The 21,545-nt window shown below is 37.1% G+C and overlaps 1 protein-coding gene across 1 annotated transcript in view; it reads right to left on the minus strand.

Moving 5' to 3' along the window:
• LOC109911646 (target of Nesh-SH3) overlaps nucleotides 1–21,545 on the minus strand; it is a 286,431-nt gene that overhangs the window by 126,397 nt on the left and 138,489 nt on the right. The window contains exons 20-30 of the mRNA XM_048603066.1: nucleotides 20,614–20,757; nucleotides 19,313–19,453; nucleotides 18,278–18,421; nucleotides 17,286–17,426; nucleotides 13,691–13,834; nucleotides 12,057–12,197; nucleotides 7,883–8,023; nucleotides 6,821–6,964; nucleotides 3,575–3,706; nucleotides 2,572–2,715; nucleotides 272–412 (exon numbers count right to left, since the gene is read on the minus strand). Of these exons, the coding sequence (XP_048459023.1) occupies nucleotides 272–412; nucleotides 2,572–2,715; nucleotides 3,575–3,706; nucleotides 6,821–6,964; nucleotides 7,883–8,023; nucleotides 12,057–12,197; nucleotides 13,691–13,834; nucleotides 17,286–17,426; nucleotides 18,278–18,421; nucleotides 19,313–19,453; nucleotides 20,614–20,757 (1,557 nt within the window). The remainder of the gene's footprint in view (nucleotides 1–271; nucleotides 413–2,571; nucleotides 2,716–3,574; nucleotides 3,707–6,820; nucleotides 6,965–7,882; nucleotides 8,024–12,056; nucleotides 12,198–13,690; nucleotides 13,835–17,285; nucleotides 17,427–18,277; nucleotides 18,422–19,312; nucleotides 19,454–20,613; nucleotides 20,758–21,545) is intronic.

Genomic DNA, 21,545 nt, shown 5'->3' on the forward strand with positions numbered 1-21,545 from the left:
CAAAGAACCCAACAGAATGAAGCAAAATGCCTAAATACCAGGTGATCAACAGTGTATTGCTGGTTTTGTCAATTTTTACCATAACACTGATTGAGTTGCATGCAAGACAGTGTACTGACCATCACATGTAGTTAATTATAAAAGTGTGGCATAGCACATACAGCATGTGTCAGAATCTTCTCTTGTATTAACACACACCTCCAACATGCAATTATTATTATTTACTCCATTCAGGACTTCATGTTCCAGGCAGAAATAGTCTCAGAAATACCTGTCACTTCTTTCTCCGCTATCTCTGTAGGTTCAGATTCTATGACTGGTTTGAATACATTAGGAGTGTCAGTGACCAGCTGTTTATATTCTGAGATTAAACTGAAGACACTAGGAGAATCACGAGTTGGCACATGATGGTCTGCAGAGTATAAGACGGAAGTCAGCAATAAAATTCGTAACTTCTCTGAAAATAACTCCAGAGGTTTATTGATAAATATATTTGATTTACTGATCATTGTAATATTGAAATACAATTGATCTTATTCTTTCATTTAAATGGATTCTACTGTGCATCTAATAATACATTTCATACAACTCTAAACTCTACTTAGCCACTGAGAAAAGCAAAGAACGTAATAGTCCAGGCATTGAGAACAATCTTTCAATCTTATTGCGTACAGCAGTAGTATCTAAAGAGTGGAAGTTTTCTTATGTTATACTCATAAAAAAGGTTAGGTCGAAACTTGGGAACAATAGTCACCCCAATGACAGGATGGCAAAGTTATTTGTCAGCCATTACTATGGTATGAGATAAACCATCATGTTAAAAGGCCAGGGCGAATCAAGAAGTTTCAGAACGACTTTGTTAAGGGCTTTTTGTGGCTAAATTTCATCCTTTTTGAGATGATGGTGTTGCTGGTGAGGACAACTTTTGCCATCCGTCACTAATTGTAGTCATTTCGATCCAAGTGCCTTGCTGGTCTCCTTACAAGTTAAGTCATATTTCCACCTCAATGCTGTGGCTTGGAGTCACATGTAGGCCAGACTGTGGAAGGACAGCAGATTTCCATTCCCTAAAGAGTATCAGTGAGCTTGATGGGTTTTTACAATCAGCAATAATCAGCTGGCATGATCACCATTACTGAGAAAAGCTTTACGCTCCAGAGTTATTATCTGAACTCCTTAAATACCACCTGTTGCCAAGTTGGGATTTTAACCCGTGTCTTCAGAACAATAGCCCGGGCCTCAGGACTCTCCCAGATTGTTCAACAAAGTGGCAGACAAGAAGTTAGGATGGAAGTCAATGCAATCAAGAATGAAGGATTGATACGGATACAAAATGACAGAAAGCAGAAGTGATGGTTGATGGATGTTTCATAGACTTGGTAGTGGTTTACTGTGGCATCACTCAGCTTCGGTTTTGGGTTCATGACTCTTTCCAATTGCTATGAATTAGCCAGGCCCAGAAGAAGTGAACGTCATTATAAATGTTATAACATAAACCTGGCAATGTAATAAAGGAAGAGAGTTATAGACACAAGGTGACAGAGACAAGCTGGTGATATGGGCTGAAGCAATGCACGTGGAAGAGTGAAATGATACACTTATTGACAACTCATTTTTTGAAATGAAATATATTAATTTTTTGAAATATATTGTATTATACATAGCATAACTTTAAAAAATGCAGATGAGTTGAAGACCGTGCTGCCAGCATAGACAACACTCAAATCTGGAAGGACAATTGATGAAATGGTTAAAAAATTCATTTGAAATACTTGTATTTATACAAAGCTAAAACTTTATAAATCATTGATTCAGCATCTTACCAAGTACTGTGGAGATGTCTGGGCATGTCAATTGAAAAGAAATGGAAGGCTCTTGGAAAATAAAGAAGAGATTCTATAGAGAATAAGTTACTAGAAATGAAGCACTTTAGTCATGAAGAGATGTTGGAAATGTTAAAATGATTTTGTTGGATCAGAAAGGCAATGAAGTGATTAAAAAGAAATTTCAAGGTGATAATGAAGTGTTTTAATACAGAAAAAAATTATTTCCTCTGTTGTGTCATCAAACACTAATGGTCACCATAGATTCAAAATGAATTGCCACAGAGGTAGTAATAAAACAAGGAGAATGCTTTTCACTGAGATTGTTGATAGCATGTAGTATGGTCTACTGAAAAAAAACGTTTGGAATCTGTTGTCAGAACGCATTTTAAATAAGTCGATGTAAGGGACACTGCTGATCATAAGTCCCGGGGCGTGAAAAACTCTCATGTCATCTCTACCTCATTAGTAAACTATCTCCTTTGTTAACTGATTTACATGTTAGAATTAAAAGTCTTTCCCTATGCATACTGTTTAAACTCCCCAATATTTTGAGCACCACTATTTCATTTTTTTAAAACATACTTTGTTCTCAGGAAACTCTTTCCAGCTTTCAGTCCAGCTACCAATCTCACGGATATATTCTTCATTTATTTCAAGGTTTAATTCTCGGTTTCCTTGCACAAATCTCAACATGCACATACCGTTCCTTTACTAAAACCAAAGACACAATTATTGCCATAAGTACCTGTAAATTCTTCCTTCCCTATTTTAGCAGGGTCAGATCCTGGGACTAGATGGAGCACATACGGAAGGTCAGTGACTGGCAGCTCATAGTCTGATTTTGAACTGACTACATTGCGAGTGTTAGAGGTGTGCACCTCGTGGTCTGCTGGGGATAAGAAGGAAGCCAAAACTCTTAATAAAAAGTGACAATTATGCCAGTATCTTTTAAGGAATATAGGTATACTTCTAATCATCAATATAGCTCTGTTGTAGTATTCCCTCATTAAAAAAGATAAAGTACTCTTCAAAGTCACCAAATAGATCACATAATAATACATTTCATTCATCATGAATTTATACTCAGTGATTAAATTAATTAATTCAATATAATTGAAATGGATTCATACAATGATGAGATGCTAACAGAAAATCAATGTAATAACATTGTTTCTGCTACGTTAAAGTGAATTATTATTTCATAAACTTTACTATATAGGAATGATGAGTTGAAAGACAATTCTTCACAAGAATCTAAACTTTATGGAATAAGCACAATGAGCAAATAATCCAATAGGGATGTAATTTCCACAAAATGGTTTGCTTATTTCATGTGTTTTGAATAAAGACAACAAATGCCTACCCAATATCTCACAAAACTGTATAAAAACAAATGCTCCATGCACTAATGCTGTTTCCAAGACATTAAACTAATTATCATCCAATAAACTCCACCATGGTTCAGCCTTGTTTGACAGGCACGTTCCAGCTAAGCAAAGCCTCCGAGATCCAAGCAGCAAGAAAGTTGATGAAAGAATCCAACCAAATGAAGCAAAATACCTAAATTCCAGTACATTGATAGCGAATTGCTCATTTTATAAATGAGTTGCAATTGTAAAAAAGTGCAGCATAGCATTTACAGCATGTGTCAGAATCCTCTCTTGCATTAACACACAGCTCAGCATGCATCTCTTATTATTTACTCATTCAGGAGTTCATGTTCCAGGCAGAAATAGTATTAGAAATACCTGTCACTTCTTTCTCCGCTATCTCTGCATGTTCAGGCTCTAGGATTGGTTTGAATACATTAGGGGTATCAGTGATCGGCACTTTATATTCTGAGATTAAATTGAAGACACTACGAGTTGGCACATAATGGTCTGCAGGGGATAAGAGGCAGGTCAGATACTAACGTATAATCTGTTGTGAAAATAACTCCTGATGTTTGTTGATAAATATATTTGTTTTACTATACACCGTTACATTGAAACACAATTGATTTTTCTTTGCTGGAAAATCTCAGCAGGTCTGGCAGCATCTGTGGAGAGAAATCAGAGTTAATGTTTTGGGTCCGGTGACCCTTCTTCAGAACTGGAGGTCTGAAGTTCCGAGTTCTGTTTTTGTTTCAGATTTCCAGAATCTGCAGTTCTTTTTTTTTATTCTTTTACTCTTGCTTTAAATATATTCAACTGGAATTACACATTGTGCTTCTAATAATGCAATTCTTACAACACTAAACTCTTCATGATGCATCGGAGGTCACTGAAAGAAGCAATGGTAGAAAAAGTCGAAAGAATTAGGCTCAATCTTTCAACCTCATTTGACAGTGCAGTAGAATCTGAAGTGTATATGTTTTCTAATGTCAAATTCAACAAACAATAGGGAGAAACAATAGAGCAGTTAACCTAATAAGAGGCTGGGGAATTTACTGAAAACCATCACTAAGTATAAAATAAATCTTCATATTAAAAGGCTGGGGTGAATCAAGAAAATCAAGCGGGAATTTATTAAAGGCTAGCATTTGTCTGAATAACTTAATCTGATTCTTTGATGTGGAAACAAAGAAAATTGACTCAAGTAGTTTGGTAGAGTAGAAAGTCTGGACTTTTCCATAGCAGCCAACATGGTGCAACCGTTTTTTTTCTGTCTTCCTTCATTGGATATGGACCTTGCTGGCAATACCAGCATTTGTTACCCATCACTCATTGCCCTTAAACTGACCGGCTTGCTGGGCCACTTAAGAGAAAAGTTAAGAGTCTGCTGCATTGCCGTGGATTTGGAGTCACACATAAGCCTGACTAGGTAAGGACAGTAGACTTTCTTTTTCCCCTTAACAATATTGGTGAACCCGATAGGTTTTTAGACAACAATGATGATAGCCAACATAATCATCATTACTGAGACTCACTTTATATTCCAGATTTATTAATTGAAATATTCCAATTCCACTAGCTGTCATATTTGGATCTGACACTGTATTTTGATAGCACTAGTTTGGCCCTCAGGAATTTCCCAAGTTATTCAGCAAAGTTGTACAATACAGTCCTAAAGTGATACAAAGTAGTAGTGAGTGATGGTGGATGGATGTTTCACAGACAGTGATCTGATTTAGAGTGGACACAGGGTCCATTTTGGGGCCATTGTTCATTCCAACTGTTATGAAAAAGCTAATCCCAGATGTAGGGTGCACTGATGATACAAAACCTGGGAAAGTAAAAAAGTAACTGAGGACAGTTGTACAAGGAAAGCTAAAATCACTATATTGTAACCAGACCATCGGGCTGCTCTCTCACTAACCTGAGGGTAACCACACCACAAACAAAGGAGAAATTGAGAAAGAGAATCATTCATGGTAACCTCAGCTCATGTGGGAATTGAACCCACACTGCTGGCATCACCGTACACTACAAACCAGCCATCCAGGCAACTGAGCTAGTTACAGGCTCAAGATAATTGAGTGGTGACATGGACTGAAGCATTGACTGTGTGGAGAAGTGTAAAAGATGCACTTTGGGATGACTAATTGGATCAAATATAATTTTGTTTAAAAAGTGCAGATGTGCAGAAAATCAATCCACCTATATAAATAAAGAAACCCTTAAATCTGGAAAGGTGGTTGACAAACGATTCAGAAAGCATTTGGATTACTTGCATTTGTAAAACATGTAATAGAACATGAAAGCAAAGAGATCCTGCTAGAACTTGGTAAATCACCGATTAGGCCTCTGTTGAAATACTATGGACATTCTAAGCATGACAATTGAGGAACACTACAAGGGGCTTAGAAAGGGTACAGAGGAGAAATACCAGAATGTTACCAGTCATGAGGACAGGTTGGGAAATCTAAAACTGTTCTCGTTAGATCAGAAAAGATAACGACGCAGTTAATAGAAATCTAAAGATGATGAGGTGTTTTAACATACTGCATAGAAGAAATGATTTCCTCAAGATAAAGAACTATTGGTCACTATGAATTCAAAATCATTGTCCAAACATCTGAAGAGTCAATGTTGAGAGTATTTTTCATTTAGATTTCTGTCAGTATTTGTAATGGTCTACATTAAAATGTGCAGAAGCAATTGTCATTTGTAATTTTAACTGAGGCTTTGTTCAGGTGGCACTGCTGATGGTAATAAGCAGGCATGTGAAAAACTTTCATATCATCTCTGCTTGCAGACTACTTCATATTGGAGCTCTTCGCTAACAGATTCTCTTGCCAGTTTCTCCAAATTGTACTCTGTCTAAACACACAGAATTTAAGACAAATATGCCATTTCCCTTTCATCATTTTTGTTCTACAAAGAACTCATCTCTAGACTCTCCTCAAAATTAAAGTCTTCATCTCTACCACAATGTTAGCAAATTGATAGAATCATAGAATCCCTACAGTGTGGAAAGAGGTCACTCGCCTCATCAAGTCCACAACGACCCTCCAAAGAGCATCCCATCCAGACCCAGACCCCCACCTTATCCCCGTAACCGCACACCTAGCCAACCCATCCCTGGACACTGCAGAAAATTTATGATGGCCAATCCACCTAACCTGCACATCCCTGGACTGTGGGAGGAAACCAGAGCACCCAAAGGAAACCCATGCAGACACAGGAAGAACATGCAAACTCCACACAGTCACCCAAGGCTGGAATCAATCCGGGTCCCTGGTGCTGTGAGGCAGCAGTGCTAACCACTGAGTTATCACGCTGCACAATTAGATCTTTAATCCAGTCCAAGACCTTGATGTTCTTCTGATCAAATAATCCAAAAAGGATAAACAATTTGCATTTAAACAGGAGAAATGCAACAGTTTGCTTTCGTCATATGCTTACTGTAATAATGAATGCATTTCATACAGAACTAAATTACTCACTTGACTACTGTGGCATAGAATCTGCAGTTTGTGCCCTAACTCTGCTTTGAAGTCCAACTTCAACATGCCTATACTCTTTACTCAATCCTTTGCCAATTCAAAAAAATGCAGTTATTGTCAGAAGTACCTGTAAATTTATCCTTCCTCATCTTTGTAGGGTCAGATCCTGAGACTGGATGGAACACATAGGGAGAAGCAGTGACCAGCAGTTCATTGTCTGAGATTGAACTAACCACATTGCGAATGTCAGAGGTTTGCACCTCATGGGCTGCTGGGGATAAGAAGGAATCCAAATGCAAAATTCTCAATCTTTGTAAAAATAACCTTTGTCATGTTTTGCAAAATATAATTGTATTTGTGAATATCACTCTAGCACTATTATAATATTCTCTCATTACATTCATTGTTAAATACTCTTCAAAGTCACCATTTAATAATGCATTCCATTCAATATTAAATTATACTTAGTGCATAGATTAATTAGTTCCACATTATTGAAAAAGATTTGTGTGATAGTGACCTGGCAACAGCCACTTAATACACCAATATTTCTTCCTGTGTAAAAGTAATTTAGTACGTCATAAAGAAGAGATGGTAAGTTATAATCTATAGCAAAGTCCAGTCTCTAAACTTCAGCAAAAGAGCGTGATAACCAAATAATTCAATGGTGATATCAAAAGTGCTTATTTTCCATGAAATGTGCAGTGATTTGAATATTCTATATGCACTGAGGAATAACAATACATGTCTTCCAAACAATTCAAAGCAGAGTAGTATGAAAACAGCTAATCCATGCAATAATATTGCTTCCATCACATAAAGCCAATTATCATTCAATACACATTACAAAAGTACAGCTTTGGATATTATCTGCTTGCCAAGCATAACCTCAAGGCTCCATAAAATAAGAACACTGACTAAGAAACTAATAGAGAGAAGTAAAAGGTATACATGCCAAGAGATAGGCAGTGAATTCCTGCTTTTATATATTGTGTGCCACAACACAGAATGAGTTGCATGCGAAACAGTGTGCTGACTATCAAACATATTTAATTATCTAATTGTGGCATGGCAACCACATCACGTGTCAGAATTTTCTCTTGCATTAACACAAAACCTCAACATGCATCTATTATAATTTATTCCATTCAGAAATTCATATTCTAGGTAGAAATAGTCTCAGAAATACCTGTCACTTCTTTCTCTGCTATCTCTGCGGGTTCAGACTCTAGGATTGGTTTGAATACATTCGGGATATCAGTGACAGGTGGGTTATATTCTGAGATTAAAATGAAGACACTAGGAGCATCACGAGTTGGCACATGACGATCTGCAGGGATAAGAGGGAAGGCGGATACAATACTCGATCTGTCATGAAGATAACTTCATATTTCTATTTTTGAATATTTGTTTCACTGGATGTCAAGCACTTTTGAATTTGATCTGTCTCATTCTTCCATTATCACTTTAAATGGATTCTATTTTTAATTACACTGTTCGCATCTAATAGATTTTATACAATACTAAACTTTACATAATGAATCTGAGATTACCAGAAGAACCAAAGGTATGGGTAGCACAGCCTTTTAATCTTCAGTGATGGAGGAGAAGGCGGGATAATTGCTAATCTTGTATATAAGAACATATTAGTGAGAAATGTGAAAATTATAGAGCTGTCAGGCTAATGATGATGCTGGAGCAGCTATTGAAATCCATTGTTAAGAATAAATAAACTTTTCATGTTAAAAGACTCGAATGAATCAAGAAGTTCCAGTATGACTTTGTAAACAGTTAATTACATCTGAATAACTTAATTGGATGCATGGACAGAGAAGATTAGCCAAGCTAGTGTAATAAATACACACCTAGATATTCCCAAGGCGTGTAATAAAGGACCACATAAGAAGCCTGTTAAGATTGTTGTCGTTATTCTATCATGTGGTGTGTGTGTGTCACAGGCAAGGCTATTACTTGTCGACCATCTCTAAGTGTTCTTGAACCAAATGGTTTGCTGGGCCATTTCAGGAGGTCAATACTATAGTTTAACAATCACACGTCTAGCAGATTAAGAAAAAAAAAGCAGATTTCCTTCTGTAAAGAACATTATTAAACCAGATAGGTTTTTAAGATGATTGCTGGTAACTTATGGAATCATCATTACTGAGACTCACTTCATGCTTCAGAGATGAAATGAGGATAATTTTTTCTAAAGGAATCAAACTATCTATATTCAAATAATTGCCATGTCACTATTTGAACCCATGTTTTCTGCATCCTTGGACTTTCCCCAAGACATTTAACAAAGTGGTATATAACAGACTTTTATTTTTCTTTATTCATTCATGGGATGAGGGCATTGCTGACCAGGCAACATTTATTGCCTATCCCTAAATGCCCAGAGGGCAGTGGAGAGTCAACCACATTGCTATGGGTCTAGAGTCACATGTAGGCCAGATGAGGTAAGGATGGCAGTTTCCTTCCCTAAAGGACACATTAAGATGGAAGCCAACTGAATTAAGAATTGAGTGATGTGGATACAAAATTGATGGTGAATGGATGTTTTACAGGCTGGGAGGTGGTTTACAGTGGTGTCACCCAAATTTGGGTTGATTACGCTTTCCCCTTGCTATAACTGATCTAGACACGGGTGTAGGGCACAAAATATTGTGAAGTAACAGATCAGGCTGAGGGCAGTATAGTGATTGGTTCGAATTGACTGACAGGATCTGCTGGCGTCAATGAGTGAATGAACTACTTAGAGATGACTAATTATGAACTTAAGTTGTGCAATTTTAAAAGCATAAGGAAACCGATGACATTTCTGCCCAATAAAAACCTAAAATCCGGATAAAACAAGTTAAGAAAACACTTGGATTACTTCCATTTATACATAGAAGAATATAATACAACAAAGAGATCATGCTGGAATGTCACAAATCACTGATTACGCCTCTGATGAAATATTGCTGACAACTCTGCATATGGCAATTGAGAAATGATGAAGTCTCTTAGAAAGGGTACAGAGGAGAATCACTAGAATGTAACCAGTAATAAGGCACTTCAGTCAGGGGAGGTTGGGAAAATTTAGAACTGCTTTTGTTGGCACAGAAAGGATAATGAGGTGATCAAACTGAAACTTCAAGGTGAGGTAATATGTTAATACAGTGATAGGATCAATAATTTCTTCTGTCACATAATCAATTACCAGTGTTCAACACTGAGTCAAAATCATAGGCAAAATATTCAAAGGGTGGACAAGGAAATAGTTTTCACTTAGAGTTTTGAAAGCAAGAATTCTATTTCTCTGTAATCTTCTTTATTCTAAGGAAATTCAGAAACATGGAAATTTGGAGCAGGGGAAGCCATGTGGCCCTTTGGGCCTGCTCTGCCATTCAACACGATCTTAGCTGATTCTCCATCTCAATGTCACATTCACACTTTCCCACCATACCCCATTATTTCTTTTAAAATCTAAAAAATGTAGCAGTCTCTTTACAGTCTTGGCATAATACAACATGGAAACAGACCCTTCAGTCCAACGCGTCCATGCCGACTAGGTATCCTAAACTGAATCAGTCCCATTTGCTTGCATTTGGCCCATATCCTTATAAAGCTTTCCTATTCTCGTACCTGTCCAGATGTCTTTTGAATATTGTAATTGTACCACCCTCCACACTTCCTCTGGCAGTTCATCCTATACATGCACCACCCTGTGTGAAAAAGTTGGCCCTCAAGTCTCTTTTAAATCTTTTGCCTCTCACCTTAAACCTATGCCCTCTAGTTTTGGACTCCCTTACCCTTGGCTATTTGCCTTATCGATGCCTCTCATGGTTTTATAAATCTCCAAAAGGTCACCCTTCAGCCTCTGACACTCCAGGGTAAAAAGTCCCAGCCTTTCCTTATAACTCAAACCCTTTCTTGAACATGTTCAGTGACTTGACCTCCACAGCCTTCTGTGGTACAGCATTCAACTTTATCACTACACTTTGAATGAAGAAAGATTTTCTCAACTCGGTCACACATCATCCCAGCTTCTCCAAGCTTTCCACAAAACTGAAAACTTCAACCTTGCTATCATTCCTATCAATCTATTCTCCATTCACCTGAGGGCCTTGATATCTTTCTTAAAGTCAAGAGCATAAATTTCATGCAATGAGCACATTGATCAAATAATCCAAAGAGATGAACAAATTGCATAAAATGCAGAAGAAATACTTCAGTTTGCTGTTTTCATACTTTTACATAACAATGACAAATAGGATTTATCTTCTAAACAACTCACTTAACTGCTAAAGTGTGTGATAGAATCTATAGAGTGAGCCCTAACTCCGTTTAAATTGTACAAACCTCAATATGCCTAAACTATATATTCCATTCATTTGCTAATACCAAAAACGCAATTATTGTCAGAAGTACCTGTTAATTGATCCTTCCCTATCTTTGCAGGTTCAGATCCTGGTACTGGATGGAGCACATGGGGAGGGTCAGTGACTGCTAGCTCATAGTCTGAGATTGAACTGAACTCATAACAAGAGGTTGGCACCTCATGGTCTGCCAGGAATAAGGAGGAGTTCATATGCAAAATTCAAAATCAATAGTGAAAATAATTCCTATTTTGCTTTAAGGAATACGTTTGTATTTCTGCACATCAAATGCAGTACAAACCTAAACTTTACTGAGTGAAAATGAATTAATTCAAATATTATTTTTTAAAATCAGAGGATCATGACATGGCCACAGACAATAAATGCACTAACATGCTTCCACTATGCAAAAGTAACTTATCATACAATGAATGTCACAATGAAGTGATGATGGGTTGACAATTTGTAGCAAAGCACAGTGCCTAGACTTTAGGATCTCAGAGTGTTGAGCAAATAAGTGAACTAAGATTTTAAAAAATGCTTAAAGTTCCATGAAATGTGCAATTACACATGCCTTTCAAAAAGGTTCACATGAGAGTGATATAATAACAGATACTCCACGCAGCAACATTTCTTCCAATACAAAAAGCTAATTATTATTCAATAAACATCATAAAAGTACAGTATTGAAACTCTGTGTCTAGCCAAAACAGCCTTAAAGTTCCACAGAATCAAGATATTGACCAAAGAATCTGATAAATAGAATTAAAGTGCATAAATTTCAGGAGAGAGGCAGTGGTTTGTTTGCTTCCTATACAGTGGGCCACAAAACGGAAAGAGTTGCATGCAAGACAGTGTACTATCACACGTATTTAATTGTAAAAGTGTGGCACAGCAATGACAGGATGACAGACAAATATATGCTGCATTAACACAAACCTCAACATGTGCTTGTTTTTATATATTCAAGTGCTTAGGGAGAGATATGGTCCGAAATACCTGTTACTTCTTTCCATGTTGTCCTTACAGGTTCAGAATGTAGAATTGGATTGAATATATTAGGGGTGTCAGTGACTGGCGGTTTATGTTCTGAGATTAAACTGAAGACGTTAGGGGTGTCAAGAGTTGGCACATGATGGTCTGCAGGGGATAAGAAGGAATGCGAATCCAACATTCATAAGCTCTCTTTAAAATCATTCCAGCAGCTCATTGATAAATGTATTTGATTTACTAGACATCATTATATTGAAACAAAATCAGTTATATTCTTCCATTATCATTTTAAATAAATTGTATTGAAATTACACATTAATTAATCAAATAATACATTTTATACAATAATAAACTCTACAAAGTATATCCGAGGCCACTGAAGGAAACAACAGTAGAAATAAACAGTAAAGTCTTTCAGTCCTCAGTGGATAAAGGAGTAGTGTCAGAAAACTGACAAAACGGTAACCACACAGTTGGGTGGGGCATAAAAATAAAAATACTGAGAGTTTGTCAGAAAGGCACGATGATAATCATAGGAAATTTTAATCTACACATTGATGGGATAAGTCAGATGATGGCCAAAAGTAGGCTAGAACATGAGTTTATAGCATATTTTCAGGGTAGTTTCTTAAAACAGCACAGTCTGAAGAAGCAGATGATGTTCAAAGAGATAAGGTTAATTAATGATCTCATAGTAGAACTGGGTAAAGATAATTGGTAAATTAAGTTAATGATACGTCAATAGAAATGCAGGAACAAACACAAAAAGATATTTCAGCTTATATTCATCGGAATGTATCCATTCTGTAAGAAAAAGTCCAAGGGATGTACCCACCATTTGCAGCTAACTAAGAATGTTAAAGATAGTATAAAACTTTAAAAAAAGACACACAATTATGCACAGAATGTAAAAAGCAGAAAAGAATGGCCAATGTAATGTTCCATTAGATCAGCCATGATATTACAGAATGGAAGAGCTGGCTGGAGAGGTTGCGAGGCCTACTCTTGTTTTTAATTTGTATGTTTGGATGCATATATAAGAAAGGGTCAGGGAGAAACCAGAGAACTTCAGCAAACAGCAGTGCAATGGAGGTTACGGAAAGCCATTACTAAGGGTAACAGAAATTGGACTTTCCCAAAGAAATATAACAAAATATCACTCAAAATGCATTTTTCCCTATACATTTCGATCTAAACTCCTCAGAATTTTGAACATAAGTATTCCATTTCCTTTAACCTTCTTTGTTTCAATGGTAGTCTCCTGGCTTCCCCAGGATCACCAAAAATTGAAGTCATCATCCCTGCTACTATTCTAGTGAATCTCTGCCCAGCTCACTTCAAGATCTTGATATGCCTAAAGTTGGGGCCTGAACATATTGATCAAATAATCCATAAGGGATCAATTTTATAACATGGAGGAGAAATGCAGCAGTTTACTCTCTTCATATACTTTATGCTTCGATGATGAATGCATTTCACAAATCAACAAAAGCACACAGTTAACCGCAAAAATATGGAATGGAATCCAAAAGGTTGTGCCCGAACGCACTGTTTCAGTAACTCAAGACTCACAGCACAAACTGTTTCCTCCATTACATTTTCGGTATGAGCAAAGGAGTTTTTTTTTAAATCAGAAGTACCTGTAAGTTCATCCTTCCCTATCTTAGTTGGCTCGAATTCTGGGATTGAATTGACGATATGTGGAGAATCAGTGACTGGTAGCTCATAATCTGTGATTGAACTGAACACATTGCGAGTATCAGAGGTTGGCACCTCACGGTCTGCTAGGAATAAAAAGGAATCCAGACAAAATTCTTAGTCAATAGTGAAAATAATCTTTGTTAAATTGAGGAATATATCTGTATTTCTTGATCACCGTTGAAGTATCCTCTCATTCTAATACTAAATAGATACTCTAAAGTAACTGAATACATCATATAATAATACATTCAATTCAATGCTAAATTATATACAGTGAGAGTAAAATAATTAATTCCAGCTATGAATTCCATGGTATGATTCATATGAAAGTAACCTGGCACTAGACACTCAAAGCACCAACGTTGCTTCTACCATGTAAAAGTTATTTACAATCCAATTTATTTTACACTGAAGTGATGATAGACCAACTATTTATAGCAAAGCACGATGCCTAAACTTTAGGAGATAATTGTACTGAGCGAATAATTTAACTGTGTGAAAAAAAGACTACTTTCCATAAAACATGCAATGACTTGGTGATTCTATAGTTTGACAAAATTTATACAAAACACAATCCCTACACTTGAGGAAATTAGCTTGCTGAGTGAATAATCGAATGGTAAGAACAAAAGTGCTTAATTTCCATGTAATGTGCAGTGATTTGTTCATTTTATATGCAGTGTGTGAAGACAGTCAATGACTTCCAGAAGGTTCATAAGATAATGATATGATAACAGATACCCCATGGAATAACTGCTCCATAAAGGCATAATTATCATTCAATAAACCTTGTGACAGTGCAACTTGTAAGTCACTCTCTGGCTAAGCACAGCCTCAAAGCTCGATAACATAAGGATATTGACCAAAGAATCCAATAGAGAGAGGCAAAATGCATAAATTCCAGACTCATTTCATGTATTGCGTGCCACAACATGAACTGTGTGTGAGGCAACATACTGACTATCAGATTTATTTAATTAAAGAAGTGTGCCAAAGCATCTGCAAGAATCCTCTCTTGTATTAACACACAACTCAACATACATTATTATTATTTGCTCCATTTAGGAGTTCATGTTTCAGGCAGAAATAGTCTCAGAAATATCTGTCACTTCTTTCTCCTCTATCTTTGCAGGTTCAGATTGCAAGTCTCGTTTGAATACAATAGGGGTGTCAGTGACCAGCAGTTTATAATCAGAGATTAAATTGAAGACTCTATGAGCATTGCAAATTGGTACATGATGGTCCAAAGGATATGGATCGTATTGGGGGGGGGGGGGGGGCATGTGGGGGAGGGGTGAGTGCATGCGGAGTTGCAGGTGCGGTCATCATTTATTGACCATCACTAATTTCCCTTAATCTCCAGAATTTGCTGTGCCATTTCAGAGGATAGTTAACAATTAATTATATTGCTGAAGGTCTGAAGTCACAAGTAGGCTAAACCAGGTAAGGACAGCGAATTCCCTTCCCTAATCATCATTAGTAAATCAAATGGGTTTTTACAAGAATCAATGGGAGATGACATGTTCACCATTCCAAAGACTACCTTTATATTCTAGCTGTATGAATCGAACTACTTGAATTCCACCAGCTGCTACCTTTGGTTTTGAATTAGTGTCTCCAGAACATTAGCCTGGGTTTTGGAATTTTTCAAATCATTCAGCAAAGTAGCAGACTGGAGGCCTCTTAAGGTGGAATCCATGGAATTAATGCTGTGATATGGATACAAAAAGTGATACAAAACAGAAAGTGATGGCAACTGGTGCCTCATAGACTGGGAGGTGATTTACAGTAGCTTCATCAAGGGTCAGTTTTTATTTCCTTTATTCAAAAGAATGGAACATGGATGACACTCACTATGCCAGATTTTTGTTTTACTACTATTCATTCCTGGAATGAATGCATTGTTGGCAAGGCCAGTATTTACTGCCCACCACTAATTGCTCAAGAAGGAGGTGTTAAGCTACTTTCTTGAACTGCTGCAGTTCAGGCATGTGGGAACACCCACATTGCTGTGAGGAATGGAGTTCCAAGATTTTGACTCAGCAACAGCGATATGGCTCAAAGTCAGGACAATTTGCAACTGAGAGGGAATCTTGCAGGTAGTGTTGTTCCCACATGTTTGCTGCCCTTGTCCTAGATGATAGAAGTCACAGGTTTGGAAGGTGCGGTCGAAGGAGCCTTGATGAGCTGATTCTGTGCATCTTGTATACACTACACACTGCTGCCATTGTGCATTGTTAGTGAAGGGAGTGAATGTTCAGGGTGTTATACAGAGTGCCAATGAACTGGACTTCCTTATCCTGGATGGTGTCAAGCTACCCAAGCGTTGCTAGAGCTGCACTTATCCTGGCGAATGGATGGTATTCCATCACACTCTTAACTAGCGCCTTGTAGATGGTGGGCAGGCACTGGTGAGTCAGGTGACTTATTTGCTACAGAATTCCAAGGCCCTAACATTGTCTTGTCGCAGCAGTATTTATATGGATGATTTGGTTCAGTCCTTGGTCAATGGTAAGGATGTTGATAGTGAGACATTCATTGATGATAATGATATTGAATGTCAAGAGAATCTCTCTTGTTGGAAGTGGCCATTACCTGGCATTTGTGGCAAAGAATATAACTCATTATTAATTATCCCAAGACTGAATCCCACCCAGGCCTTGCTACATGTGGACAAGGACTGCTTAGTATGAGTGGTCATGAGTGGTGTTGAACATTGTGCAATCATCATGCAATTTTACACTAATCTGTTGTATGGGACCTTACTGAAAGCCTTCTGAAAGTCCAAGTAACTTACATTCACTAATTACCACGTATACTAATTTATACAACACTATTAAAATTAAAAGATTCATATAATAGAGTTAAAGCAACAAAAACTCAATGCACCAACATTGCTTTCACTATGTAAAAGTAGCTTACCATACAATGATTGTGACAATGAAGTGATGATAGTTCGACACACAATTCATAGCAAAGCATGGTGCCTAAACTTTAGGATATGTGTGCTAAGCAAATAATTGAGCGGTGAGAACAAAAATGCTTGTTTACCCTTAAATGTGCAGTGATTTGTTCATTCTATGTTTTGTGACTTGTCAATAATGCCTTCCAAAAGATTCATAGTAGAGTAAAATGATAACAGATACCTCATGCAGTAAAATTGCCCCAATCACATAAAGCCAATTAATCACCCAATAAAATTCATGACAACACAGCCTTGAAAGATACCCACCACCCAAGCACAGCCTTAAAGTGCTATGAAATAAGGATGTTGACCAAAGAATCCAATACAGAGAAACAAAACACAAATTCCAAGAGATAGGCAGTGAATTGCTTGTTTCCTATACTGTGTGCCACAATACTGAATGAATTGCATGCGAGACATTGTACTATCACACTTAATTATAAAAGTGTGGCATAGCACCTGCAGCATGCATCAGAAATTTTTCCTGCATTAATACAGATCTCAACATGCACTTCTTATTTACTCAAATACTTGGTTCATGTTCCAGGCAGAAATATTGTCAGAAATACCTGTTACTTCTTTCTCAGCTGTCTTTGTAGGTTCAGATTCTAAGATTGGTTTGAATATATTAGGGGTGTCAGAGACCAGCAGTTTATGTTCTGAGATTAAACTGACGACATTAGGAGTGTCAGGAGTTGGCACATATTGGTCTGTAGGGGATAAGAAGGAATGCGAATGCAGTATTCATAATCTCTTTTCAAAATCACTTCATTATTAAACATAATGAATTTTCTGGACATCATTGCATTAAAACACAATTGATCACATTCTTCCATCTTTCAATAAATTCCATATACTACAGTACATTTCATACAATACTGAACTGTACATGATGCATCCAAAGTAAAGAAAAAAGCAAAAGGTCAAAAGGAAGCAACATCTTTCAATCCTCAGTAGACAGACGATTGGTGTCAGAAGACTGGATGACTGTATTATACTTGCTTCCTAACAGTAACTAGATAGATGGTGGGCACAAAGGAAGAAACACATGAATTTGTCAGAAGGGCATAGTGTTAATCAAGGGAACATTTAATCTACGTTTCAACTGGAAAAGTTAGATGGGCAAAGGTAGCCTAGACAAGCAGTTCATTGCAATTTTTCAGGGTAGTTTCTTAAAATGGCATGCCCTGGAGACAACCAGGGAACAGACTAAATTTAACACAATAGTTAAACTGAAGTCTTCAGCCCTGCTACCACTCTAGTGAAATTATTCTAAGCCAACTCCAAGCCATTTTAAAGACTGGGGCCCAAACTTTTGAAATGAGCACGCCAGTCAATAATCCAAAAGAGAGATACAAATTGCAAAAATGCAGCAGCTTGCTATCTTCACATACCTTGATGATTGGATTTCAGATTCAAGTAAACCATTCATTTCACTGAAGTATAGTTTAGAATCTATAGATTGAGCTCCAGTTCCCTGTTTCAGTTATACAAGACTTAACACGCTTATACTCTTTACCCCATTCCTTTGCTAATATTAAAAAATTATTGTCAGAAGTACCTGTAAATTCATCCATCCCTATCTTAGCAGGATCAGGTTCTGGGACTGGATGGAGCACATGTGGAGAATCAGTAACTGGCAGTTCATAGTCTGAGATTGAACTGAATGCATTGCGAATGTCAGAGGTTGACATCTCATGGTCTGCTGGGGATAATGAAGGAATCCAAATACAAGATTCTTAATCAGTAGTGAAAATAATCTCTGTACTGGTTTAAGGAACACAACTGTATTTCTGAACAATGTTGCAGTATTCTCTTATTATAGTCATCAAACACAGTTAAAACTAACCAAATACAGCACACAATACATTTCATTGAATATTCAATTTAACTGTGCATTAATTCACTCAGCATTACTGAAAAAGATTCATACAACACTGAAATAGCAACAGACACTCAATGCGCGAACATTGCTTCCACTCTGTAAACATTAATTGTTATCCATTAAAGTTCACACCATAGTGAATGTGTTTATTTTATAGCACTCTCTAAACTTTGAGATCAAGTATTTTGACCAAGTTTGACCACTGTGACAACCAAAAAGTCTTAATCTCCATGAAATGTAGTACCTTGCTCATTTTTTGCACTTTATGCAATTAGAATAAATGCCTTGCAAACATTCATAACAATGTGATATAATAACGGATAGTCCATGTAGCAATATGGCTGCCACCATATAAACCAAATTCATTCAATAAAATAGTACACAGTCTTGATGGGTTAATAGTTTCTAGTTAAGCTGAGCTTGAAAGCTCAATTATATATCAATGTTGACAAAAAATCCAATAAAAGGAAGTAAGCTACATATGATCCAAGAGGTAGGCAGAAGATTGCTCATTTCATGTTCTGTGCCACAACACTGAATGAACTGTATGTGACTCAACGTACTATCAAACTTATTTAATTGTAAAAGTGTGCCATAGCACCTACAGCATGTATCAGAATCTTGCATTAATACAAATATCAACATTCATCTATTATTATTTACTCTATTCATGAGTTCATGTTCCAGGTAGAATAATAGTCTCAGAAATACCTGTCTCTTCTTTCTCCATTATGTCTGCAGGTTCAGATTCTAGAATTGGTTTGAATATATTAGCGGTGTCAGTGACAGACAGTTTATATTCTGAGATTAAATTGAAGACATTAGGAGTGTCAGGAGTTGGTACATGATGGCCTGCAGGGGGGAAGAGGGAATATAATGTCTCTTGAAAATAACTCGAGATTTATTGATGAATATTTTTGATTCACACTCAGCCTAAACCTAACCCTACTATGATACTGAAACACAACAGGTCTATTTTTTATTAGTATTTAATAGGATTCCAGTGTAGTTACACATTTTGTGTCTAATTCATATTTCATACAGTAATAAACTCTACATAATGCTTCTGAGATAACTGAATGAATCAAAGGATGAAACAGCACTGGCAATGGTCACAATCTTTCAATCCATAGAGGATCAAAGTTTGTGTTAGGACACTGCATGTTCGCTAAAGTTATATTTGAGAAAAGGTTAGGGAGAAACGAGAAGACTACAGAACAGTCTGTCTAAGATTAGTGATGGGAGTTACTGAAAACCATTAATAAGTAAACTTTCATTTTGAAACCAAAGGAAGAATGAAGAAACTCCAACATCATCTTGTTAAAATACTAATTATGCCTGACTAACCGAATAGCATTGTGATGAGGTAACCAAAAAGGATTGGTGAAGGCAGTGCCGGAGATGTATATCTGAAATTTCCAAATGCATTTGAGAATTTTAAACGGGAGTTGGCTCAGGCAGCAAAGCAGATCATAAGACAGAGGCATGTGGAAAAATTCTTGTCAACTCTATTTCTACTGAAACCTGAATCCTTTGTTAACCGACTTCCATGTCAGAGTTAAACGTTTCTCCCTATGTACACTAAATGCTCAGACTTTTGAATGTAAGTGTTCCATTTTCCTTTCACCTTTTTCCTAAGAAAACTCATCCTAGCATCTCCAGCCTCTCCACAATGCTTCATCCCTGATACCATTCTAATGAATTTATTCTCCACGCACCCCAAGACCTTGCAATCCTCCTTAAATCTGGGGCCTAAACTTCATACAATGAGTGTGCTGATCAAATAATCCAAAAGAGATGAGCAAATTAGGTAACACCCACAAGAAATGCAGCAGTTAGGGCTCTTCATATATTTATACACAACTAAACCATTCATGTAACTGTAAAAGTGTGGCATAGAATCTGCAATGTACTCCCCACTGGCTTTTGCAGCACAACCCTTGACACGCTTATACTGCTTATTCCATTGCTTTATCCACAGCAAAACAAAACAAAAGTATTGTTAGAAGTACCTGTAAATTCATCCTTCCCTATCATAGCAGGTTCAGGGATTGGACTGATGACATGCGGAGAGTCAGTGACTGGCAGCTCATAGTGCGAGAATGGACTGAGTATATTGCCAGTGTCAGTGTCAGAGATTGGCATCTTATGGTCTTCTAAGGATAAGAAAGGATCCATTTACAAAATCTTAATTTCTGGTGAAAATAATCCCTGTGTTTTTTTTTGATGCATGTCGTTATATTTCTGGGCATCAATGAAGCACTGTTGCACTATTCTGTCAGCATGATAATTATTAAATACATTTTAAAAAGTTAAATAAGAATACACACACACAATAATACATTCCATTCAATACATGTTGAGCTGAATCGTATGTTTTTTTGGTTAAGCACAAATTATACTGAGATTTTTGGAGGGATTCTCACTGAGAGTTCATGAGATTTCTTGCTGTATCTTATCAAAAGTGGCTCATTAAACTACCTAGCCAACCCGACCAATTTTAACCCATCTTGTGACGTGCCATTCCCAGAACAACTCACCATCCGTCAGAAAACTGCTGAAAGACCGGCACCCTCATACCCAACTTGTCTCTAAAAGGTTGCATTGGCAATTTTGCATTGTCTCTGACTGGCAACGTAATGGCACAGCAGTCATAAAACCATTCTGCTCACATATTCATCTCAAATACCATCCTATCCTCTCGTCTTAGTCACCGTTTAACCAGTAGGTTGCACAGTTTACCTGTCTTTAGCTACATCCCAACTATTACACCCCAAGTCTGCTGCTCTGTCCCCAGTGCCTACTGGAGACCAGCAACATGTCACTAACCAGTAAGGGAACATCACATACAAGCAAGCAAATCAGACAATTCCAAACATGAGACAACAAGGTGCAGGGCTGGATGAACACAGCAGGCCAAGCAGCATCATATGATGCTGCTTGG

The sequence above is a fragment of the Rhincodon typus genome, chromosome 11 (genome assembly GCF_021869965.1).
Source record: "Rhincodon typus isolate 14 chromosome 11, sRhiTyp1.1, whole genome shotgun sequence".
Taxonomy (NCBI): domain Eukaryota; kingdom Metazoa; phylum Chordata; class Chondrichthyes; order Orectolobiformes; family Rhincodontidae; genus Rhincodon; species Rhincodon typus.